This window comes from Octodon degus, unplaced genomic scaffold, assembly GCF_000260255.1.
Source record: "Octodon degus isolate 3935 unplaced genomic scaffold, OctDeg1.0 scaffold00061, whole genome shotgun sequence".
Lineage (NCBI taxonomy): Eukaryota > Metazoa > Chordata > Mammalia > Rodentia > Octodontidae > Octodon > Octodon degus.
Window position 1 is genome coordinate 3377882 of NW_004524637.1, and position 22327 is coordinate 3400208.

General features: G+C 37.9%; 1 protein-coding gene and 1 pseudogene across 1 annotated transcript; one reads left to right on the top strand and one right to left on the bottom strand.

Moving 5' to 3' along the window:
* Positions 1-8331: 8331 nt before the first annotated feature.
* On the bottom strand, positions 8332-14500 carry LOC101587978 (annotated as a pseudogene).
* A 6811-nt stretch (positions 14501-21311) lies between these two features.
* On the top strand, positions 21312-22250 carry LOC101588372 (olfactory receptor 2J3-like). Its single transcript, XM_004634398.1, has one exon. The coding sequence runs from the start codon at positions 21312-21314 to the stop codon at positions 22248-22250; it is 939 nt and encodes a 312-aa protein (XP_004634455.1).
* Positions 22251-22327: the final 77 nt, after the last annotated feature.

Here is a 22327-nt window from a genome sequence, read left to right on the forward strand (position 1 = left end):
TTTGTATATACTGATACAAAATGGTCCTTCATCTCTATCTCCTTTTTTGTTTAGTTTTGTCAGAGATGGATATTCCATTGCCATTTAAATATTATAAGTGTGTGAATTCAGCAAAATAATTGTGATAGCCAAATCTTGGACACAACTAAAATGCCCATCACCTGAGTAATGGATGAAAAAGATGTGGTATTTTTATACAATAGAGTCTTACTCAGGTATGAAGAATGATAAACTTGAAGCCTTTATATTTAAGTGGATGCCACTTGAAGATATACTCATAAGTGAAATAAACCAGACCCACATGTGTAAATATCATATAGTCTCCCTAGTGTAAGAACTCAAAAGAAGAAATAAAAATTGAACGGTATAACACAATTAAAAGGAAATTGAGAACTTGAGGATTAGACAATGAAGAGAGGGCAAGGAGAAAAACTAGGATACATGGCAGGGGCAAAATCATATATTTATATGCACAAGATGGTTAAGGCAGTGATCCTAAGAATCTCAATCAGGTTTTTCAAACTTGCAGTTAATTGGTAGGATTCTCACCCTGACTAACGACTAGCTGTATATGCTGAAACCTGTGAAGTAGGCAACTGCACTGAAGATGGCAATCTGTAATACTAGGGTCATTCTTGGAATGTCTGTCATTCTGGTCTTCTAAATACGTACTGCTTGTCATGTCATACCAATTACTGCCATACTGTCTCTCAAGTAAATGTTTGTTTTTTTGAAAAAGGGTAATAAACAAAAACAAGAGACAAGAAAAAAATGTCATAGAACTGTCCTGCTACAATGCTGTATGTGGTTAGATTTCTAAATTTCTGTGTAAAAATATGTTGTTTGTTCCTATTTTTTAAATATTTTTTATTTTTTCTTCACATTCTAGGTATTTAAATTTTACTATATTGGAATATTTTGCTGAATTCTTGCACCTAGAATATTTAAATGACAATGAAATACCATTCTCTGACAAAATTAAACAAAAGGGAATACGAATGAATAACCATTTTGTATCTGAATATGCAAAATAGGATAGATATATGGCCACTTTCTCTTAATTCAATGAATAGAAAGATTTGTTCTAATAGTGTTTGTGGACAAGATATCATTTCTACATCTTGTACAATGAATAGCCATTAAGACAACAATATGCAATGTATTAATTACTGAAAATGTCCTCCTAATCAGTTTTGACACTGTCTCATTGCTATTTGTTTCTCAATAAAATTATTTTTAAAAATTAAAAACATATAAAGTCTAACATATCAACACTTGATGGAAAATACCTGTTCCATGTTATGTCTAAGATGTTTGATATTCAGACAGATAGTGATGTTAAATTCAACTGCCTATGGTCATAATATCATTGCACTTCTCTTCTGGAGGGTTAACAATTTAAGTTTGCAGGCCAAAAATTAGAGAAAAAGAAGGGCTACAAGGATAGCCAACATTTTGGCCCTAGCCTTTCAAAGTCATTGAGGACTCAGGACATAATAGAACCTGTACAGTAACATCCCATAACTCAGTGATATCCCAAATTTTCTGATCAAGGAGATTATGGGGCCACAGAGGAAAGTGATCAACGATGTAGAGTGTGCCTAAGGAGAGTCACATGGAGAGAAAACATTCTCTCAGGCTTTCACAGAGAACAAATTAGTCAAGCAATAGCCATGACTCATCCACATGGCTGACACTCACAAAGGATCTACAGTCTGCGGTACAGGGTTTCGGGATAAGTCCTGAGGGGATTTGACTGACCTTATCAGATACAAGAGTCATGTTTCTTGTTATACAGGTCTTGCTTTATCTTGGTCTTAACCATCCAGTAGAAAAGTATAAAGTTGAGGTATAAAAAGTAAAGCCATATTAATATGCTAGGCTGTAAAAGGCTCAAGTCAGCAACTTCTGACATATCCAGTCCTACAGATAGCTCACTATTATTATGGACTACTTGACTATATTGGATTATTTTTCTGAATTCATGAACCTACACTATTTAAATGGCAATTGAATACCCATCTGTAACAAAACTAAGCAAAAACGGGATAGAAATGAAGGACCATTTTGTATCAGTATGTACAAAATAGGACAGATATACAGCTACTTTCTCTTAATTCAATGAGAAGACAGATATGTACTAATAGTGTCTGGACAGGATATCATGTCTGCAGCTTGTCCTATGAATAACCACTATGAAGATAACAATATGCAATGAACTAATTATTGAAACTGTCCTACTAATTGGTTTTGAAACTCTCATTGCTATTTGTTTCTCAATAAAATTAATTTAAAAAATTCCTTCCTATTCTTGACTAGAGTTTTCTTCCTGTTCTTTGCTGCAAGGCTCCTACCAGCACAGTTTCTTTTTTCTTTTTTTGGCTGGCTCATGCTGCATTAAGGGTGGGTCTGGTGCTGCACGTGGAACTGGGCATTGAATCATGTTCCCCTGCACCTGACTGGGTTTGCCCATGCAGGCATTTAAACAACTGAGCTAACCGGCAAGCCCCCATGGCTTCTTATTTTATCAAAGCCAGAAAAGACAATCATGTCCTATAATCATGGAAGACCTACTACCATTTCCATAGTCTAGTAGTTAGGGACAATCCAAAGGTTCCAGTCACACTGAAAAGGTAAAAGTTATGTCAAATCATTAGTATCAGAAAGTACAGATAATTTGGGACAGTCTACCATTCTGATTGTGATGGGAAATACTGTGACAATTTCATAACACTTCCTCCTATTTTTATTAAAAATATACACTAAGGTATTTAGGATTGATAAATTATTGCAGCACTATGTGATTATTAAATCTTTAATAATTCAAAGGACAAACATTATCTTTACTGTACAGATGCACCGCAATCTATGAATGGGTTATATACTAGTAAACCTCTCAAAATTGGAAAGATCATAGGTAAAAATGCATCATAATCTACCAATAGAGAACACTGTGGGGTATCATTTTTCTCTCCTGGTCATGTGGATGGCTAAGCCCTATGGCTTGCTGTTAGTGCTGTGTCATGTGGTATGATACACCATCATACCACATGCTGCTAGCCTGAGGAAAGATCAAAATCCAAAGTGTGGTTTCCACTGAATGAATGGCATGTCGTAATGTTGAAATATCACAAACCAAACCATCATTAGTCGTGATCATCTGGGTTTATATGTGCTTCAGATTGCTTCCAAACCACAAAAAAATCATGTGAAAAACAGAATTTTACACTGCCCTTGAGAATAAACAAATATAAATGAGAAGTTTAAGACTTTAAACCCCAACTCAAGACCTGAGTGCATGAAACAAATTCATTCTTGATAAAAAGAAAAATAGACATGGCTCAATATTGATTTCCTGGGCTGGTAATAAAGATGATAGATTTGAAAGATAGTTTAATGTATCAGCTTTATAGAATTCATATCTAGTAATTAAGAAAACTGCTTAGAGTTCAGTGAAATCTTTAATTGAAATCAGATAATTTGAGGAAATATGATATGTATAATTCTGACCTTCAAGTCTTACAGAAACTCTTTCTTTCTGTTGGCAATCAACCCCTGTGCAATGTAAAGAAAGTAGAATCTTGAATCAGAATGTTTAAGCAAATTAACCTGCACTGTTTTCTACACTAACTCAAAACCCACCTTTGTTACCTTACGGTATTTGTTGTCAGTAAATTTTTCAAATTCAATTTCATTTTGTGAGAAAATAAAGCAAAAATTTGTACCAAAATAATAAAAGAATAAGAGGTAAGTACTGTGTATCAATATCATTAACTGCTAAGTAATCTATCAGGGCACAGGAAGTTAAAATTTTTGTCTTACAGAAAAAAACAAATAATAACACAAAACTTTCTTTGCAATGAACTGAGAGATGCTAGTAGTAGTCATGAAACAAATCAGCAGTATTTAAAGTCTCCATAAATTTATATTTCAGTTCAGTTTATATGGACAAGCATAAGCATAAGCATTGCTCTGCCTGGACTCTCTGGATTTCAAATATCAAGGATATACATCCTTCACACAGATTAAATTGTTCACTGTTCTTCAAATCCATACTAACCAGAAGCCAGGGCTTAAGAGTTCACTCCTAGTACTTCTGTTTCCTCTTAGGGAGGAATGTTCCAAATCTTAGAGCACATTAGAAACTATCAGTCATTTGCAATCTGCAGAGCCAACTCTTAACTAAAGCTAAGTATCCCAGGGGAATGTGCAGTATGGGTGGAAAGGCTGCCATCCTCCTATAGCTGTGCACACGCTCTCATCTGGAAGGTGGGGTGACAGGGGCCCTGCCATCCCAGAACTGGAATTCCAGGTCTCAGTGGGAATAAATGGTACCTCTTGGTATAGTCCAGATACTGGGATTTCCTCACCAGAGCCCAGATGCAATCAATTACTGTGATTAGCCATAAGAATACAGTACTATTCATAAAGAGTCTCTGACAAGAACCAGTGATGCTGACTAATAGGTGAGTTGACTGATACAAGCACAGATCTTCTGGCAGAAATGTTATGGGCATCAAGGCAATTCAGATACTTGCTTTCTCACATTTTTTAAACCTCTTTTCTCTCAGTTCCTTGGCAACAACCTTCCACTGAGAATGCTAAATGCTTTGGAGGACAAACTTAGCAATGAAGGCAAAGTGTCTTAGCTACTTTCTCATTATTAATACACAATACACTAGACCTACAAGTCTGAGAAGAAAAAGTTTCTTTTGGCTGAGTTTACAGAGGTTTCTTTTCTTTTAATAATTTTATTGAGAAACAAATATCAACGAGACAGTTTCACAACCTATTACTGGCACATTCACAATAATTAATGCATTACATATTGTTGTCTTAGTGGTTATTCATTGTACAAGATGCAGACATGATATCCTGTCCAAACACTATTATAACAAACCTCTCTATTCATTGAATTAAGAGAATGGAGCTGTATATCTATCCTAACTATTTTTAGTATACAGATACAAAAGGGTTGCTCATTTCTATCCCAATTTTTTGGTTAGTTTTGTCAGAGAAGGACAATCCATTGTCATTAAAATATTGTAGGTGCTTAAATTCAGCAGAATCTTCCAATATAGTCCAGTCATCCATAATAGTTGTGGGTTTTCCATAAGACTGGCAGTGTCCAAAGTTGTTGACTTGAGCTTTTTTCATCTCAGCATATCAATGTGGTTTTACTTTTCATACTTCATTTTCATACTTTTCTCTGAATGGTTAAGACCAAGATAAAGCAAAACCTATATATCAAGAAATGTAACTTTTATATCTGATAAAGTCAGTCACATCTTTTCAGGATTTAACCTGAAACCCTAACCCACAGACTTTAGTCCTTTGTGTCAGCCATGTGGATGAGTCACAGCAATTGCTTAACTAATTTGCTTTCTGTGAAAGCCTGAGAGAATGTTTTCTCTCCATGTGGCTCTCCTTAGGCACACTACATCATCAATCACATTCCTACAGAGGTTTCATTACTGGGTCTGCTGCCTCTATGATGGTGATAGAGCAGAGGACAACAGGTCATGGCAGGTTGGCAGAAAGCATAGTGATCCAGGGAAGAGAAAGGGGTATGCAGCACTACCCAAGTGACCAGCCTTAACCAGGTCACCAATGACCAGGCTTCCCTCTCAGGTCACAGTTAGTTGTAGACCATCAGTGGCCTAATGCACTGATTGGTAGCAGGCACCCGTGGTGCAATTACCTGCCTGATTCTCCATCTGTGAGTGTATGAGTCTGTTAGGGGGCCTCTGAATATAGACCACAGCATCAAGGTGTCCAGAAAAAGTACTTTCATGGCAACTGTATGCTGGGAAAGATACATGATCGAAGTTCTGGGAGCAGATGCTACTAAACAAGCCACCCCAATCCTACTCCTCTGATTTGATACTAAGATAGGAAATCCAAAATATTATCATGGTTTCACAGTCAGAGTAGGACATGTGATATATGATGAAACAGTTATGGCAAATTTTTCTTACTTAAGCAGTCTCATCAGTGCAGAGATTCATCTTCTAAGGTTCCCCTTTTTTCACTCCTTTTTGTACTAAGAAGAATATGTTGCACTGGCATAAATCTCTGATTTGTGCAGTTATAGGTGCCAGAGTAGGGTCAATTCAAGCTTCTGGAATTGCTCCTGTCCCACCAAAGTAATAAACCAAATAAATAACACTTCTTGTGGCATTATAAGTGATTCATGGCTGGGGAGATAACTCAGCGGTGTAAGCACCTGTTTGGCAAGTGCAAGGTCCTGAGTATTTTCCCAGGTACTGAAGAAACAAAGAAACAAAATAAGTGATTCAGTTGTGTTATATGCATTTTCAATTATGCCAGCATGAAACCTTTTGCTCTGTACAACTAATATGCACAAATGAAAAAGAAGAAAAAGCACAAAAGTTGGCTAAAGATGACTGCATAAATAAAAACTATTGCTAAGAGAGAGTTTGATTATGTTGTTTTTCTTTTAAAATATTATTAAGAGGTTGGGGAGGAGTGGGCCTGGTGGCACATGCCTGTAATCCCAGTGCTTGAGAGACTGAAAACAGAAGGATTACTACAAGTCCAATCTGTGTAGTCACACCCTGTAGACCCTGTACTAAATACATTTTTAAAAAGAGAGATTGGGGAGATATCTTGACAGTCTAAGTGCCTGCCTGGCAAGTGCAAGAAAATGGGTTCGACCCCCATTACCCCAGGCCATGTCAACCCTGAAACCCCTGGCATGCCATGTTGGCCACCAAAGTGGGCTTAATGGTATACACTTGTAATCCCAGTGCTTGGGAGATTAAGGCAGTGGGATCACTACGAGTCTAAGATGCATAGTGAGACAATGTACCAAATAAATAAATAGATAAAAATATTAAAGCACTATTATGTACTTAATAGTGAACTATTTATTCTTAGATGTAATAAAAATAAACACCAACTTGTTCACTACACAGATTAAAAATTTCAGGCAGCACCATCAACATGGTTCAATCTCCATATTTACATCTGCCCAGTAACAACCCCCAGGTGATTACGACTGTGAATTTTGTTTTATTTATACATTTATACTTTATTATATGTTACTGCATTCGCACATAGTATAAATTAATGTTTTGAAAGTATTTAAATTTGAAGTAAATGGCCTAAGTATGCATCATTTTGTCTTTCCATGGCCCTGTTTAGCTGAATGATTGTACATTAATATCACTTGTTATTTTTTTGGAATGTCACAGAACAAAGTTTCCACATGAAGGCTTATTTCTTAGGTAGGTTCCATCCACCTCCTCCTGTTTGTTATTACAAAGAGGTAAATTGATGCCACTGGTTACCAAGAGAAGGTCCAGGGATGGGAGGCTGTATCTTTCTGGGGTAACTCAGTGCTGCCTTCAAGGAAAGGTTTATGGGTGGAAAACTAGAGAAGGGAGAGGAAGGGAGAGAAAACATGAGAAATGAAGGATAAGATGGAAACAAAGCTTTTCAAATAAAGAGGGAAGGGGTGAGGAAGAGAAGGGGAATGGAAAAAAGATAAATCAAAATACTTCACGTGCAGGTACAAATTTCCAATGATTAATGTGATCATTCCATATTTCTAAATTGTACCAGTAAACTCAATACAGCAATTATGATCAGGAAAAGATATCTGACACATTATAGGCTGGCTGCAATAAAGACTTCATAATGATGTCTTCTCATCACAAAGAGACCTCCCTAGAGATTATTTCAATGTATGAACTGAGAAGAAAGAGTGGAAACTTTTAAAGAGCTGCCTTGAACCTGGGAAGCAAATGTATTTCAAGAGTTCTACCGTTCTAAGTGTGACAGAATCTCTAGGGGCTTGGACAAATGAGCTCAACATTATAAACAACAGCATCTACCCAGCTCAGTAATGAGATCCCAAGAGTCCACTTTTGCAAGTGGAAGTAACTGGGTCCACTGAAAATTTCCCGAACTGTAGCAAATGTGTTCATTATGCAGGTCTCTGGAGATTATCCTGTGTGCTCAGGGAGATTCTCCAAATGTGATGGTGACTGGGGACAATCAGGTACAGCACAGCACATGGACACTCCCACCTCCCTTTGCAGAACATGACTGCACTAGGGACAAAGGAGGTGATTGCTTGGGGAGCAAAATGTGAACTGCTTCTTTTTCACATTCAGGACAAGAAAAGCAGAAAAATTACACATGGCCAATATAGCCAAATACATATTTTATTGATTTTGATTCATTAATCCTCCACACCTTTGAGAAATTACTAAAACATTTACTTTTTTCTCTTTGAAAAACTTTATTAAATTTTGAATTATTATAGAATATTAGTATCTCTTATTGCAGCCTAGAATCTCAGGATCACAGGGCTGGTAAAGTGGCAATAGTGAATTTGGGTATCTGGTCTTCTAAAAGTACCTACTGCTCAACCTGATTCTTCAATGGCTGCCAGGTGGATCACCCCTCTACTGGAACCACCCTGCTCCATGGCCAAAGCAAGATCATGGTAGTGAACTATAGATGCTGCTCCTTAGTCATGTCTTTCCTATAGGTAGCATTGACATAGCCATATGAGCTCATAATGGCAAAGGGACTACCTTACCATCACACCTCCCATGGGAACTGGGTAGACCTGCCCTCCTTCTTGAAGGTCTCAGCCTGCGACAATGATTCCTGTCACCTGCTCTTCCTGGTATTGGTAACACATCTCCTTAAATAGGCTGGCTGCTGTGGGCACCAGTGGAGGCTCATTCAATTCAACACTGTGAAAACCAAGCTGAAAAGTGACTGCATCTGCTACTGCCTGAATATCAGTGGCTGAACCTGAGGGGCAGCAGAAAATTCAGTCATGAATAGGAGTCAGCTTGTCAGTCACTTGACTGGCGATGTAGGACCTCATGGTTGTCCTGGAGTCCACCCCCAGAATCATGCCCCCATCAAACTGTGCAACCATGATAGTGGTCCCTGTAGAGATTTTCCAGTTTACCCAGTCTGGGTGATGGTATCCAGTGCCCCGTCAGGTGTAGGTCCTGCTTGTCTAGCACTTAGCATGGTAACCGCCACTTTTGTCTTCTCTAAAATTCTGTGCTTTTAAAATGTTGTCATATAAATCTAGAGCTATGCACTATTAATATAGACAGGACAAAAAGTGGACCATGCCAGCAAGAGTATGTTTAGCCAACCATACTCACAGACTATGCTTCCATCTTCACACAAAATAGACCAATCTGGGTTTTGTTAGTGTATGGCTGCTGTGTTCAGCTTTCTCAGAGAGCTGCATATTCACTTTTGAAAAGCAGGTGGGGTTGTTCCTGTCTAAATGTTGTAAATGAACACTGCTATTTGCAATGTACTAAATTTCTTAGAATGCTGGGAGGAACTACTGAGGCTTTTAGTTCAGGTTTCTGGTGACGTTTGTTTTTCAGAGTAGGAAGACTTAATTGAGAGAAAAAAAGCTTTCCTCTAAGATTGTTACAGGAAGTTGAGATATATAGGAATATTATAGGAAGTCAGACAGGGCTAGGCTTTCAAAAGGAGATGATATAGAAGAGAGGATGTTGCAACTATGGGAGAGACAGACACTCAAGCTATCGTTCAAGTCTTAAGATAAAAGACAGAACAAATATTCACCTCCCTGCAGGCCAATCCTACTCAGGAACACAGATGCAAACATCCTCAATAAAATCCTAGCCAGTAGAATACATCAAATTATCAAGAAGATCATACACCATGACCAGGTAGGATTCATCCCAGGGATGCAAGGATGGTTCAATATACACAAATCAATAAATGCAATACACTATATCAATAGGGAAAAATCTAAAATCCACATGATCATCTCAGTTGATGCAGGAAAGGCCTTTGACAAAGTCCAACACTCATTCATGTTCAAAGTCCTACAGAAAATTGGAACAGAAGAAGTCTACTTCAATCTGATAAAAGCCATCTATGACAACCCAACGCCTAATATAATTCTTAATGGGGAAATACTGAACTCTTTACTCTCAGATCTGGTACAAGACAAGGATGTCCTCTATCATCACTCCTATTCAACATATTTCTGGAATCATTAGCTACAGCCATTACACAAGAGAAAGAAATAAAAGGAATAAGAATAGGTAAAGAAGAAGTTAAATTATCATTATTTGCAGATGACATGATACTTTACTTGGAAGACTCAAAAAACTCCACCAGGAAGCCACTAGAATTAATACAGAAATTCAGCAGCATAGCAGGTTATAAAGTCAATACCCAAAAGTCAGTAGCATTCCTCTACACAGACAACACACTGAGAGGGAAATTACAGAAACAATACCTTTTACAATAACACCTCAGAAAGCAAAATACCTTTGAATTCATCTAACAAGAGAAGTTAAAGATCTTTTCAAGGAACATTACAGTATTCTGAAAAAAGAGATCAAAGAAGATTTCAGAAAATGAAAAGATATTCCCTGCTCCTGGATAGAAAGAACCAACATTGTGAAGATGGCCATACTCCCAAAATTGCTGTACAGATTTAATGTAATCCCTATCAAACTACCACCAACATACCTCACAGACCTCAAGAAATCATTTCTAAGATTTATTTTGTTTATTTATTTATTTATTTTTGCATTTTTATTTAGTGTGTGTGTGTGTGTGTGTGTGTGTGTGTGTGGCCAGCTCAGCCCACCTGGGGGCGGGGCTGGCTGGCATGTGGTGCTGGGGGATCGAACCGCGGTCCCTGTGCTTTGCCAAGCTTGTTCCAAGTAGGTGCTTTAGACCACTGAGCCATCTCTCCAGCCCTCTAAGATTTATTTTGAACCAGAAAAGACATATAATAGCAAAGGCAATCCTGGCCAACAAGGACAAGGCAGGAACCATTACAATTCCTGACTTGAAGTTATACTACAAAGCTACTGTGATAAAATCAGCATGGTATTGGCAACAAAATAGACCTGAGGATCAATGGAATAGATTACAAGAACCAGAGGCCTCAATGAATACAATCAGTCACCTGATCTTCGACCAAGGGACCAAACATGCTTAGTGGAAGAAAGATAGCCTCTTTAGCAAATGGTACTGGAAAAACAGGCTCTCCACATGCCAAAAAATAAAACTTGACCCCATTCTATCACCATGCACTAAACTAAAGTCAAAGAGGATTAAATATCTAAACGTTAAAACAGAAACACTAAATCTCCTAGAAGAGAATGTAGGAACAACTCTTGAAGACATAGGGGTAGGCAAAGAGTTCATGAACAAAAATCAAATCGCACCGGTAATACTTGAAATAATTAACAACTGGGACCTCAGCTTATTGAGAAGTTTGTGCACATCAAACGAAATTACTAACAAGGTGAAAAGACAACCTACTAATTTCAAAAAATCATACCTAATAAACACTCAAACAAGGGTCTGCTCTCTAGAATTTATAAAGAACTAAAAAATATTAGAGCCCCAAAATTTAAAGACTCAATCAAGAAATGGGCATGTGAGTTGAACACACACTTCTCATAGGATGAAATTAAAGAAGAGAATAAATATATGAAAAAATGTTCCACATCAATAGCCATGCGTGAAATGTAAATTAAAACAACACTAAGATACCATCTCACCCCAGAAAGAATGGCTATCATAAAGAAATCAACCAACAACAAATGTTGGAGAGGCTGTGGGGAAAAAGGAACCCTTCTCTAGTGCTGGTGGGAATGCAGACTGGTGCAACCATTATGGAAATCAGTGTGGAGACTCCTGAAAAAACTAGGACTAGAAATCCCATTCAAACCAGCTATCCCCCACTGGGAATTTTCCCAGAGGTACTGAAAATGTCATATCATAGTGATATATGTGTACCTATGTTTATAGCAGCACAATTTATAATAGCCAAATCTTGGAAACAATCAAGATGCCCATCACATGAGGAATGGATGAAAAAGATGTGATATGTTTATACAGTGGTGTATTACTCAGCTATCAAGAATGATAAAGTCAAAGCCTTCATATTGAAGTGGATGCCACTTGAAGATATACTCATAAGTGAAATAAACCAGACTCACATGTGTGAATATTGTATAGTTTCCCTAGTATAAGAACTCAAAAGAAGAAATACAAGTAGAAAGGTATAACACAATTAAAATGAAAGTGAGAAGTCGAGGATTGGACAATGAGGAGAGGGCAAGGAGAAAAGCTGGGAAACATGACAGGGCAAAGCCATACATTTATACACACAAGATGGGTAATGCAAGGATCCTGAGAATCTGCAGCATATTTTTGAAACTAGCAGTTAATTGGTAGGATTCTCAACCTGACTAACTAACTATACTAATACCTGTGAACCAAGCTGCTGCACTGAGGATAGCAATGTGTCATGGTAGGGTTATGCTTGTAATGCCTGCCATTCTGGTCTTCTAAATATATACTACTTGTCATGACATACCAATTACTGCCATACTGTCTCTTCAATAAATGTTTGTTTAAAAGGGGGGGGGGCAATAAATGAAAACAAGAGACAGGAAAATATGTTACAGGACAGTCCTGTTACAATGCTGTATATGGCTAGATTTAATTTCTGTTTAAAATTATGTAATTGTTTTTTCGTATTTTTTCATTTTTTTTATTTTTAAATTTTTTATCTACATATTCTGCAGGGACTTAAAATTTAACATATCAATACCTGATGGAAAATACCTGTTCCATGTTATGTCTAAGATGTTTGATATTGAGACAGATAATTAGGTTAAGCCCAACTGAGATGTTGTAGTGTAATACTAAGCTTGTCTTCTGGAGGATTAACAACCTAAGTTTGCAGACCAAAAATCAGAGAAAAAAAGAGGCTGCAAGGACAGCCAACATTTTGGCCCCATCCTTTCAAGATCAGTGAGGACTCAGGACATGGAAGAACCTATGTTTTAACATTATATAATTCAGTTGTGTCCCAAATTTTCTGATCAAAAAGATTATGGGGCCACAGAGGAATGTGATTGATGATGTAGAATGTGCCTAAGGAGAGTCACATGGGGAGAAAACATTCTCTCAGTCTTTCAGAGAGAGCAAATTAGTTAGGCAATGGCTGTAACTCATCCATATGGCTGACACTCACAAAGGATCTATAGTCTGTGGTATGGGGTTTCAGGTTAAATCCTGAGGAAATTTGACTGACCTTATCAGATATAAAAGTTACATTTCTTGTTTTATAGGTCTTGCTTTATCTTGGTCTTAATCTTCCAGCAGAAAATTATAAAATGAAGTATGAAAAGTAAAGCCACATTGATATACTGAGATGAAAAAAGCTCAAGTCAACAACTTTGGACACCGCCAATCTTATGGAAAACCCACTACTATTATGGACGACTGGACTATATTGGGAAATTCTGCTGAATTTAAGCACCTACAATATTTAAATGACAATGGAATGCCCTTCTCTAGTTTTGAAATGAGTAACCCTTTTGTATCTGTATGCTGAAAATAGGATAGATATACAGCTCCACTCTCCTAATTAAATGAATAGAGAGGTTTGTTATAATAGTGTTTGACACAGGATATCATGTCTGCACCTTGTACAATGAATAACCACTAAGAGAGCAACATGCAATGTATTAATTATTGAAAATGTGCTTATAAAAAATGAATAAATAAATAAATAATGTCCTCATAGATTAAAAAATAAAAAACTTCTGATGTTGCTAGTATTATGGAATACCCACTAGTATTATGGACTACTGGACTATATTGGAATATTTTGCTGAATTCATGCACCTATAATATTTAAATGGCAATGGAATACTCATCTCTGACAAAACTAAATGAAAAAATTCTTGTGCAATGAATAACCACTAAGACAACAATATGCAATATATTCATTATTGAAACTGTCCTACTAATTGGATGTGAAACTGTCTCATTGCTATTTTTTCTCAATAAAATTCTAGAAAAAATAAGGATAGATATGCAGCTACTTTCTCTTAATTCAATGAATAGAAAGATTTGTTCTAATAGCGTTTGGTAACAGGATATCATATCTGCATCTTGTACAATGAATAACCACTAAGACAACAATATGCAGTGTACTAATTATTAAAAGTTAGTTTTGAAACTATCTCATTGCTATTTGTTTCTCAATAAAATTATTTGAAAAAATAAAGACAAAAAATAAAATAAATAAATTTTTAAAAATCTGTGGGGCAACAAATATGTGTATTAGCTTGTCCTAATCATTTCATATCATATGCATATACCATCATGTTTTACCCCATAAGTATGTGAGAATTATTGGCAATTACACTCAAAAATATCAAAAAGGTTTGAGTGATGTGGAGACTGCTCTGAACGTTGCAGGGGTGAACTAGAATTCAGGTGAGGAGACAGCTGGCACGGTGGGAGTCAGTACAACCTTGCCCAGGAAAGGAAAGGCAGCCTGGTCTTCACGCATTCTTCTCTACCTGCTTCAAGGCCCAGGACCTCCCCCACTCCAATGGCTGCTTTGCAAACTTGAGCCTTAACCCTGTGAAGAACTGCAAGACCCTGGTGACGCAGTGCAGCTCACCGCCATCATAATCAATAGTCTCTCTCTGCATTTCTCTCATTCTTCTTTTTTATGTCTACTTGTCTCTCTTCTTTTTTTTTATTAATTTTATTGAGAAACAAATAGCAATGAGGCTTTCAAAACAGGTTAGAAGGACAGTTACAGTTATTAATACAATGCATATTGTTGTCTTCATAGTGGTTATTCATAGTACAAGATGCAGACATGATATCCTGTCCAAACACTATTACTACAAATTTTTCTTCTCATTGAATTAAGAGAAAGTAGCTGTATATCTATCCTGTTTTGTAAATACAGATGCAAAATGATCTTTCATTTATATCCCCACTTGTGAGTTTTTCTCATTATGACCAGCAGCAAAGTCTGTCTTCTCAGTAAGGCTACATCATCCTGTATATGTTCAATAAAGAGTTTAATTATGACAGGAGCATCACACCACTTGAACCAGGACTGCTCTTTCAAGGGCTTTAATTGCAACTTTGGGATTTATCCTCCCTGAAGCCCCAGTGAAGGAAACAATGCGCCATTGTTCCTTGTGCATCCATAACAGCTGCATTTACTCTGGGTCAAGAGGCCCGTCCCCTGGCGCCTGAATCCCCTGAGGTGCTCCCACATTCTGCTAAAATCAAGTACTTGGAGCAGGCTTTGGCTCACTCGTGTGGACATGAGGGTCAGCTTACTTCTATACATTTTCCCACATTGATTGATTGATTGATTGATTGATTGATTGATTATATTTCTAATAAGGTCTACAAGGTCTCACTATATAGATCAGATTCATAGTGATCCATCTGCGTTCAACCTCCCAAGACCTGGGATTACAGTTTGCTTCACCACGCCTAGTCTCCATCCTGTCTTAGTGCACCCCAGGCGTGGGGCTGGCATGACACACAGGGGATTGAATCCCGTCCTCTGCACTCTGCCCAAGCAGGTGCTTTAATCCACTAAGTTGTTTGGTCAGCCGTCCTGCACATAGATTTGGAATTGTAGCAAAGCTTTCATAAGGGAGAAATGAGGCTGATTTTTCAGGTTGCATGACAAACAGGGCTGTAAGTACAGTTGGTGGTGGTAAGCCTCATCACGGTGCAAAGCAAATGGGAGCCTGGGCAACCATGTGAGGTGAGTGTTCCTGGGGCTGGAAGGAAAAGATGAGGGAAAACTGGAATCCAGCAGACTCAGTTGTGAGGATGTGGAGGGGGCAGAGGTCAGGGAGGGCAGGGAAGAGAAGGGTGGAACCTCTGACAGTGACCAGTGCATGTGCCTATCCCCCAGAATAAATAGCACTATTCTGTGTGACAAGCACCACTAGTAAAGTTTTGAGTAAATAAAAAGGATGAGATAGAACTCTAATTAATAACCTGATAGGCTGTAAGAGAGTAGATTTAAAGAATTCTCCCTATGACAATGTGATGTGGTAGGAATGTTAATTAACTTGATATAATCATTTAATAACATATATGTGCATTATTGATTATATCCTGAAGAAACAGAAAACTATTATCAGTCAGTTAAACTTAAAACCCAGCCAAGTAGGAAGGAATATGACAGCAATTATAGAATGCTTGTTGTTAATAATCAAACCAAGAAAAGAGGGCTAAGCCATCCGTTAGTGACATAGTGTTTGATTTTTTACTTCTTCAAATTTTTATTATCAATGTATATTTTCAATATATAATAATTGCACTCATCATAAAGAATTGATATGTATACAAAGTATATTTTGACTTTTTTATTCATCACCCCCCTCTTTTCTTCCCCTTTTATACAAATTCCATTCCCATGAGTGATTTAAAAGAAAAGTCTGTTTCATTTTATGTATTTAGTTATTTGGTATTAGGAATTGAACTCAGGACCTTGCACTGCCAGGCAGGTGCTTGTGCCGCTGAGCTATATCTCCAGCCTCTGTTTTTATATTTTAATGAGAAAAAAAGTAAAACACTAAAACAGATTTTCAAAACATGTTATTAGAGTTATAATAATTAATACATTGCATAATGTTGTCTTCATAGTAGTTATTCAGACTACAAGATATGGGCATGATATGTTCCTCAAACAATATAAGCACACACCTTTTTTTCAATGAACTATCGTGTGTATGTATTTTCTCATTGTTCTCTTTCTCCATTTCCCCTGTCCTCACTACAGCTTCTCTTTTCTTTAGAACGGTTCCTTCCCAATTCATAATACCTATTTTACATTTTGGATCTCATTTACACATTCAGTTTCTCACACTAGGGAGACAATGTTTACATATGTAGGTCTGGTTTATTTCACTTATGAGTATGGTCTTGAATTGCATTCATTTACCTACAAAAGTCTCCAGCTTATCCTTCCTGAGGGCTGAGTAGTACTCCATTATACTTTTAAAAAAACCAATTTTTTCAGTCCATTACTGAGTTGATGGACATTTTTGTGTTGTTTCCAAAATTTAGGAATTATAAGTTGTGTTGTTATAAACATAGATGCACTTATATCACTGTGATATGATGGTTTTGATTCTGGGAAAATACCTAGAAGGGGAAGAGGTGGGTTGAATGAGACCTCTAATCCTAGTTTGTGTGTGTGTGTGTGCGTGTGTGCGTGTGTGTGTGCGTGTGTCTTTTTGATACAGTCTCTCACTATGTAGCTCAATCTGGCCTTAGCTCACTTTGTATCTCAGTCTGGTCTCAAACTCCCAACAGTCCTCCCGCCTTAACCTCCTAAATCCTAAGATTACAGGTTTCCAACATCAGGCCCCACCCTGTAATCCTAGTTTTTTCAGGAATCTCCACACTGATTTCCAAGTGGATGTACCAGTCTACACTCCCATCAACTGTGGTGAAGGACTCCTTTTTCCCCACAGTCCTTCCAGCATTTGTTATCAGTTGATTTCTTCGTGTTAGCCATTCAATCTCAAAATTCTTTTGATTTCTATCTTTTAAATGACCAATGTTGTTGAGCATCTCTTTCTGTGTTTATTTGCCATTTATATTTCTTCATCTGACAAATGCATATGCATCTCAGACATACATTTATGGATTGGGTCTTTGAATTTGAGGATCTGATATTTTTCAATCCTTTATACATTCTAGATAGAAATCCCTTTGCCTGAGGAACAACTGACTACAATTTTTTCTCACTCTGTGGATTGTCTTTTCACTCTGTTGTTAATTTCTTCATTGTACAAAATCTGCTTAGAGAGGTGAGATCTTATTTGCTGATCCTTTGTATCATTTCCTTTTCAATCTGTGTTTTGTTCATAAAGTCTCTACCTATACTCGTCTTTGAGGTTTCTCCTTATTTTCTCTTCCAGTAAATTTAGTGTTTATCTTTTAATATTTGGATATTTGTTGAAACTAGCAGTTAATTGGTAGGATTCTCACCCTGACTAACTGTATATGCTGATGCCTGTGAACTAAGCAACTGCACTGAAGAAAGCAATGTGTAATATTAGGGTCATGCTCAGAATGCCTGTCATTCTGGTCTTCTAAATACATCCTGCTTCTAATGTCATATCAATTACTGCCATACTGTCTCTCAAGTAAATGTTTGTTATAAAAAAGGGTAATAACTGAAAACAAGAGACAAGAAAAAATATGTCATAGGACTATCCTACAATGCTGTATGTGGTTAGATTTCTAAATTTCTGTATAAAAAATATGTAATTGTTTATTCCTATTTTTAAAATGTTTTGTTTTTAAATCTTTTTTTCTTCACATTCTATAGTGATTTAAGTTTAACATATCAATACTTGATTGAACAAATATTTGGATATTTGATCCATTTGGCTTCAGTTTAGTGAATGGTGATAGACATGGGTCTAGTTTTAGCTTTCAGCATAAGGAAATCCAATTTTATCAGCATCATCTATTGAAGAGGGTATCTTTCTTCCAGTGAATATGTTCGGCTTCTTTGTCAAAGATAAGGTGGCTGAGTGTGTTTGGGGTTGTGTCTGTATCTTTTATTCTGTTTAAATGATCTTCAGAATGCTTTTTCTCTTTGTTTTTCAATACCATGCTGACTTTATCACAATAGCTTCCTAGTATAATTTCAGGCCTGTGATTGTGGTGTCTCCTGATCTGCCTTTGTTACCCAGAATTGCTTTTGCTGTTCTAGTACTTTTCTGGTTTCATATGAATTTTAGAGATGTTTTCACTAGATCTCTGAAGTACGATAATGATATTTTGATTGGTTTTTTTTTTTTGTTTGTTTTCTGGTTGGTGCTGGGAATCAAAACCACAGCCTCCTGTGTGCTAGACAAGTGCTCCCACTGAGCTGCACCCCAGCTCCCATGATATTTTGATTGGGATTGCACTGTCTGCCCCAAAATTTTGGAAGTGTGGCCATGTTCATTATATTGGTTCTTTCTATCCATGAACAAAGTATATCTTTCCATTTTCTGATATCCTCCTCAATCTCCTTCATAGCAAACTATAATTTTTAATGTACAGACCTTTTACAGCCTTTGTTAGATTGACTCCTAAGTATTTTATTTTTTTAGATGCTATTGCAAAGGGTTGCTTTCCATAATTTCTATCTCTAAAAGTTTATTATTTATATAGAAGAATGCTATTTGCATTTGAGTGTTGACTTTGGACCAAGCTATGCTGCTGAATTTGGATAATATATAAGTTTTCCAGTAGATTTTTGGGGGTCTTTTATGTAGAGTATTGGGTCATCTGCACAGAATAATAATTTAACTTCTCACTTTCCTGTCTTTATCCCTTTTGTTTTTTCTCTTATCTGGTTGCTGTAGCTAATGAAAGAAAAGTGATTCATATAATAGTTCATAAAAATTACCATTAATAATGTCTTTAGTTCTCTCTTTTCTATTATTGACAAAATTGAATCTCTAAGTATTACACGTATTGCCTGCATTTACCCCATTATTTCCCATCCCCCCTTTAAAGAAGAGTGCTTAAGGAGACAGATCACATAATAGATGAACAACTGTCACACCCAACCCTCTTATCACAGTACTGTACACATGAATTCAGGCAGCTGCGTGAGGCAAGAGAGTCACACTTCCTCAGAAGCACCATGCGCAGCACTTCAAGTATCCTGGACTACATTTCCTCTCATTTTAAAGAAGTATACAAGAAAATCCTGGATCTTCCATTGCTTCCCAAAGCTTATTGATCATTTGCATCACCAACAATACTAAAAGTGTACACACAAAGTCTTCAATATTCATTGTTGTGTGTCCCACTTTCCTGTCCTCCTGGTGTCCTGTCTCCCTCTGCCCCTCACTGCGCACTTATCACCAGCCATTTTCCTCAAGTCACCTTCATGGAGGAACTTGCTTCAGTCCTGCATATCTCTTCTCATTGTGCACCACCTGTCCCCGTGGGGAAAATCACAATTTTAAATACATACATACATATGTGTGTGTGTGTGTGTATGTGTGTGTACGTGTGCACAGATACAGACAATATTTTAGACCTGGATTTGTCTCAAAAATTTTGGCCAAATTTAGTTTTCCCAGCTCTTCAATTGAAACTGAAGACCTGAGACAGCCCTGTGTAACTCGTAGGAGTCAAGAGTGTAATTCTTGAAACTTTAGAAATTCTTCAAATGATTAACGAGGGTGTATGGTGGCTGAATTTGCCTTTTGTCATCAGAGTATGGCAGGAAGAACTGGAAGGAAAGAAAAATAATGGCGAGGCCAGGCTCCTCAGGGACAGCTGGGTGGTGAGTTCTGTTAACAAGATGTGCAGAAGCGGCTGACGGACGGCTGTGCGGTAGGAGAGCGAATGCATCTGAGACAATGACGACCGATAGCAAGCGAGTCAGTGTACATGGGGGTGTGGTCTGTACCTCCAAAGAATACCTGCTGAGCTGAGCTATTCACTGAGTTTTATATTATCTATTAGTATAAGCTAATGTCTCTTCAGAAGCCATGTCACACATTACAAAGACCTGAGAGATATGATTATCAACTGTGCTTCCTAATTAAGGTGTTATCTTACTTACAAGCATGTGATGGCTAGAGAAGCCTTCTTCAGGTCCTTTGGTCGAGGTCCTGACACGTACCTTGTCCTCTCCAAGGGCTGCAAGTGAGCCCCGCTGCAGCTGCAGACCCCTCTTGCTCTCTTACTCACACCCCTGAGCTATAGACTCTCCAATAATGGGCGCTTCTCAGCCACAAATATTGTTCTTACTGAACACTACAAATGCTCCATCACTCTCTTTTCCAATCTCTTTGGCTCACTTAGTAACCTGCTTTAGTTATGCTGTTTGCACGCATGTGGGAGGCAGAATGGGTGCTGCATGCGTGTGTGCACCTTGCTTTTTGCATGCATAAGAATAGTGTACAACCTGCTAGAGATAATGAATTAATTATAGCATTTTATTATTTCTATAATCATAATCCACTGAATTCAAATTTCATCTATATAAATATTTTAAAATTATCCCCAAGTTTTATTTCCCTATATAAAAGTTCTTACCTGTATGGGAGAATAAGACTGCAGGAAACTACTTTCTCTGTAACTACAAAATTGGAAACAGCTTGACAACTGAAAAAGGAGAATCAATCTAATTTGCTTACTGAAGTAAAAAAAAATTTCAGAAAATTATTCTTTCTATCTATGAAATATAATTTCATTCATCTACCCTCTAACTCAAGGACATTCAAAGAAGAAGGTTACATGCTGAAGTATTCATTAATCACTGAGTGAAATGTAAAGAGAAAACAGTTAATATTTTGCCATCATAAAAGACAAAGTAGTACACTTGGAAACAGTATATCTATTTTCAATTTGTTTATAAGCATCAGACAATACACGGGCAACCTTTGAAGTTTGTGTGATCTTTTCTTCAGCTACAGGACAAAATAATGATGATAGGAAGAAACGCGACTGCTGACAGCTACTTCATCCTGCTGGGCTTCGCCAGGTGGCCTCGCCTGGAAGTCGGTCTCTTTGTGGTCATCTTGATCTTCTACTTAATGACACTGATGGGCAACCTGTTCATCATTGTCCTGTCACACCTGGACACCCGTCTCCACACTCCCATGTACTTCTTCCTCTCAAACCTCTCCTTCCTGGATCTCTGCTACACCACTAGCTCCATCCCCCAGTTGCTGGTCAACCTCTGGGGCCCAGAGAAGACCATCTCTTATGCTGGCTGCATGGTTCAACTCTACTTTGTCCTCGCTCTGGGAACCACAGAGTGTGTCCTTCTGGTGGTGATGTCCTATGACCGTTACGTAGCAGTGTGCAGACCTTTGCACTACAATGTGCTCATGCACCCTCGTTTCTGCCGCCTATTGGCTGTGACCTCTTGGGCAAGTGGCTTCGCTGCCTCAGCCCTTCACTCCTCCTTTACCTTCTGGGTACCCCTCTGTGGCCACCACAAAGTGGACCACTTCTTCTGTGAAGTCCCAGCCCTCCTGAGATTATCCTGTGTTGACACTCGTGCAAACGAGCTGACTCTCATGGTCATGAGCGCCATCTTCATTGTTGTACCACTTACTCTCATCCTCACTTCCTATGGAGCCATTGCTCGGGTTGTGCTGAGGATGCCGTCAACCGCTGGGCTTCAGAAAGTCTTTGGCACTTGTGGAGCCCATCTTCTGGTTGTTTCCCTCTTCTTCATCCCGGTGATGTGCATATACCTGCAGCCTCCAACAGAAAAGTCTCAGGAGCGAAGCAAGTTCATTTCCCTCTTTTATACTGTGGTCACACCCAGCCTCAACCCTCTTATCTACACGCTCAGAAACAAAGATGTAAGGGGGGCAGTGAGGAGACTGTTGGGGGCGGAAATCAGAAGGTAACAAGGAAACTGTATGTCCTGCAGTGTTTGTTGGAAGGACACTCAGCTCCCCATTTCTCTATCCAGCTATCTTGGTGG

Bases quoted from the DNA above. Each gene is read 5' to 3' on its own strand.
- LOC101588372 (XM_004634398.1), top strand. From the start codon at position 21,312: ATGATGATAGGAAGAAACGCGACTGCTGACAGCTACTTCATCCTGCTG.